Source organism: Bidens hawaiensis, unplaced genomic scaffold, assembly GCF_021521415.1.
Source record: "Bidens hawaiensis isolate Kalapana, Puna unplaced genomic scaffold, B.hawaiensis_p1.1 tig00006109_1, whole genome shotgun sequence".
Classification (NCBI taxonomy): Eukaryota; Viridiplantae; Streptophyta; class Magnoliopsida; order Asterales; family Asteraceae; genus Bidens; species Bidens hawaiensis.
The window spans coordinates 187,969-192,038 of NW_027491407.1; the positions used below are offsets into that span (position 1 = coordinate 187,969).

The window sequence follows — 4,070 nt, forward strand, 5'->3', positions numbered from 1 at the left end:
ACCAATTGTAGGTCTCGTGATAGATCTAACAACTAATCCCGAATCAATCCGTAAACTTGGTGAGCAGAAATCACCAAGTTTATCCGGACCTCGGATCAAGAACACACACACACACTATGAGAGAAAGAAAGATGAAGAAGATGATATATTATTTTCAATAAGCTTACTTGAATATGGAGAATATATGTATATATATATACACACACACTCCATAACAAGGTTACAAGTTGGGCTTCATATGCCAAGCCCAAGTGGGCAATAACAAGTCTTTGGCCAGTAGCCCATTACAATCAAACAATAAACAAAAGCACTTAACAAAAGATTATTACAAAATACATCTAATACAAAAGCCTAATAAAAACTTTTAACAGAATTTGGGACCCAACAGAATGAAGGTGAGATAATTTTTTCTCAACAAGGCTCCGTTTTAAACATCGTTTTAGGCCATCAAAGTGGTTGGGCCAGTCTTGCTTTCTTTTAGGAGTGACTACAGGAAGATAAATATATAGAACTTTCAAAGCCGCCAAGATGGTAACTTATGGATGACCATCGACTTTATTACTTGCGGATATGACCGTTCGTGATACTCCCTTATTTTGTAGTGTTGTATAAATAGTTTTATGTATTTTGATGCTAATTTCACTAATTTCGTGAAATTGCACTAATTTTGACGTTATTTTACTAATTTCGTGAAAATAGCGTTAAAAGTGACGGAAGGTTAACCGGGCATCATGTGGTGGCATTGATAACCGAAAGACAAGGGTACATGCACCAATCGGCTGGGGTCATGATGGTTGAGTGTTATGTGTCTTATGTCTAAGACTTGATACAAAACCACTATTGAGTCGGGGGTCTCGCTGGAAGCAGCCTCTCTATTCCCATGGAGTAGAGGTAAGGTTGTCTACATCTTACCCTCCTCAGACCCTATCATAGTTTTGCTATTGGTGGGATATACCGAGTACGATGATGATGATGATGTTGATGTATTTTGATGCTAATCACACCTTTTAGGCCTAAGATTAACTATAGTAGCGTATATCTTAGCCATACATTTGGGTATTAATTTACAAAAGTTGCATGATTAAGTTATTTAATTTTCAGTTTATAAGTTCATGATCTAATAATAACTTCCATTAAGGTTCATAATAAGATTGCTTTTAAGTTATTTGATACATTTGGGTTTCTAGCTTTGGAGGCTGTGGGTTCAGTGGGGTCATGTTTTCTTCGGCCCCTAAGACCGAAAACCTTGTTTTTAGCAGAACCGGATTTGTTATCTAAAAGGGGGTTGCAGAGCTAGCACAACTTATTGCTTGTTTACCCACCATTTATTGTAATCAGTTTGATATTAGTAAACTGTTTGGCTTTACCCACCACTAATGTATCCAATTTTATAAAACAAGATCTAATACAATTTGATATTATCTAGTTGTGAAAAAATGCTGCTTCATTTGAACACATCCCACTTGGACTAATTACTAATCACTGATCGGTTTATATTTGGTTTACACAATCAGTTGCTTTATTACACAATAACAGTTGGTTATTATTAAAAGCGAAGACCATGAATCTTGTATTCATGTTAAAGGATCGAATCGAAATAGTCCAAGTAGTCAAGACCAAGCTAAGTTAACTTACATTAAAGTTTATAATAAGTTAATCACTTGCATGTTAATGTTAATAACATATTCATACAAGTGACGTATTACTATATGTGGGATCACATGAAAGATAGGTGAAAACTACATTAACTACATTGATTAATACATAAAAGTACCAAAATTACAGAAACAAGCAACAACTAATAACTAGTTGAATAAACATCCTCGTTAATGATTACCTAGCCAGCGTGCATGTTGACCTTATTGTATTTTTTTCATTATTATTATTATTTAAACTAGAGGAGGACACACAAAACCAGGTGGAGGAGTCATCCCACAAGTTACCAAGGCTTGAAGAGCAAGAGGAATGAAGATGTTTAGGTTAAGAACCTTTAGCCTTATGGTGGTGCAAAGACACACTGCTGCTTCCAGCTCAAGCAACCCTTTAAGCACTGGGCAACACACATTTTCCACAGGATTCCCCAACCCTATATGCACCAATCCTCCTAGTGCATCCACACATGCCCCTAACTTCAGTGCATTTATGGGACATGTTGGCAATATGCCACCGCCACCACCTCCTCCTCCTCCTTTGCCACCACCTCCTTTCCCTCCTTTACCGCCACCAGGGGGCGTGTACGGGGGATAGGAAGGAGAAGGTGGTGGAAGTATAACTGGAGGAGTGATCACAGGTGGTGGCAAAATAGGTGGTGGTAAAACAGGCGGTGGCACTACAACAGGAGGGGGCATCACTATAGGTGGGAGAACAACAGGCGGATTAACCGGAGGAGGATGAACGATCGGTGGGAGGACAATAGGCGGTCTAGTAACCGGTGGGGGATGAACTATCGGTGGAAGGACAATAGGCGGTCTAACCGGTGGAGGATGCACAATTGGTGGAAGGACAATAGGCGGTCTAGTAACAGGAGGCGGATGAACTATTGGTGGAAGGACAATAGGTGGTCTAACCGGTGGAGGATGTACAATTGGAGGGAGAACAGGCGGTCTAGTAACCGGTGGGGGACGCGGGAGGACAATAGGCGGGTGACCCTTGGGTGGTTTACCTTTAGGTGGGTGACCCTTACCTCCTCCACCGTGATGTGGTGGTTTAGTGGGAGGAGGGTGTGGTTTGTGGTGAGGTGGGCTGCAAGGTGGACAGTTTTTGCAACCAAACACCAAAGGCAAAGAAGTAGTGGACATGCAAATCAAGAAGATGTAGAACATGGCTGGGACCTTGGAACCCATGTTTAGGGTTCTGGGAATACTGTTTTGTGTGTTTTAGGGTTTGGTGCTAGAAACTATATGTGTTTTATAGAAGAGTTGATAAATGCAACCCGTGAATGAAGAAGTGATGATGCGGAAAACAACTTCGTAGAATTAGAACAAGTCATCATGCTACAACTGTTGAAATCAGGAATCGAAAGTCGAGATTTTGTAATTTTGTTGATATTGCGAACTACGAAGCCAGTCCGTGAATTTGCATAAAATCCGTGAAGATGGTGATTAATTTCCGTTGATTTCAGAGGCAGTGTAGTCGTGCGCATCTTTCCAAGAAACCTTTGTATTTTCTATATGAGTGCGCATCATTTTCTCTCAGTTTTTCATTCATACATCTTGTTTTGCCTCTGCATATTATGTAATTTTTCTTTTGAATTTCTTTTAATCTTATTCTGTTTTGTTTGTGAGATTTGAAGTAAAAAAAACTCTTAAACTCAAATGTTTTAACCTTAAAAGGTTTTGTCTTTTCTAACGAGCTTCCAACCCCGTTCGTTAGCTAATTCTGCTGGCCCAGGAACGTGTATTGTAATCATCTTTTGGTGGTATGGTTCCAGCATCTTGTCGGGGCTGAGCCTTTCTGTTAAAAGATGTAGAGCCAATATTATATATTGTTTTTAGGATTGTATATGTTGTTTTATTTTGTTTTAGTCAGTGTAGTATGTACTCGGTACGTTTATTTTGTAGGTTTATTATGTAAAGTTTGGAGAAATGAGGACCCTATATAAATAGCACTTTACCCATTTCTCCATAACCCTTTTCACAACTCCTTTGGAAATTAAGAAGTTTCTCTCTAACTTCTTCTCTCTTATCTTCAAGCAAATAAACTAAACAAAACTAAGATCTGAGATCTGAGTGTCGTTGGTGATTTCCACTAACCAACAACACGGATTGATCCGAGTCAAGTCTTGAGATCCATCTTGAGGACCTACTGTAGCAATCGCATCGCCAAGGTACTGTAGCAATCGCTTCGCACGAGGATACTGTAACAATCGTTTCACTTCTCACGGGGGTACTGTAGCAATCGTTTCACTTCGCACGGGTACTGTAGCAATCTCTTCGCACAAGGTACTGTAGCAATCGCTTCACACGGGTACTGTAGCAAATCGTTTCGCTTCGCACGGGTACTATAGCAACTCATGCGAAACATTGTAGCGACTCATGCAAAACACTGTAGCGACTCGGCACTGTAGCAAC

The 4,070-nt window shown here is 39.9% G+C and overlaps 1 protein-coding gene across 1 annotated transcript; it reads right to left on the reverse strand.

Annotated features, from left to right (window-relative positions):
• Nucleotides 1-1,797: 1,797 nt before the first annotated feature.
• On the reverse strand, nt 1,798-3,226 carry LOC143631568 (uncharacterized). Its single transcript, XM_077100290.1, has one exon. The coding sequence runs from the start codon at nt 2,841-2,843 to the stop codon at nt 1,890-1,892; it is 954 nt and encodes a 317-aa protein (XP_076956405.1). The 5' UTR covers nt 2,844-3,226; the 3' UTR covers nt 1,798-1,889.
• Between the last annotated feature and the right edge of the window lie 844 nt (nt 3,227-4,070).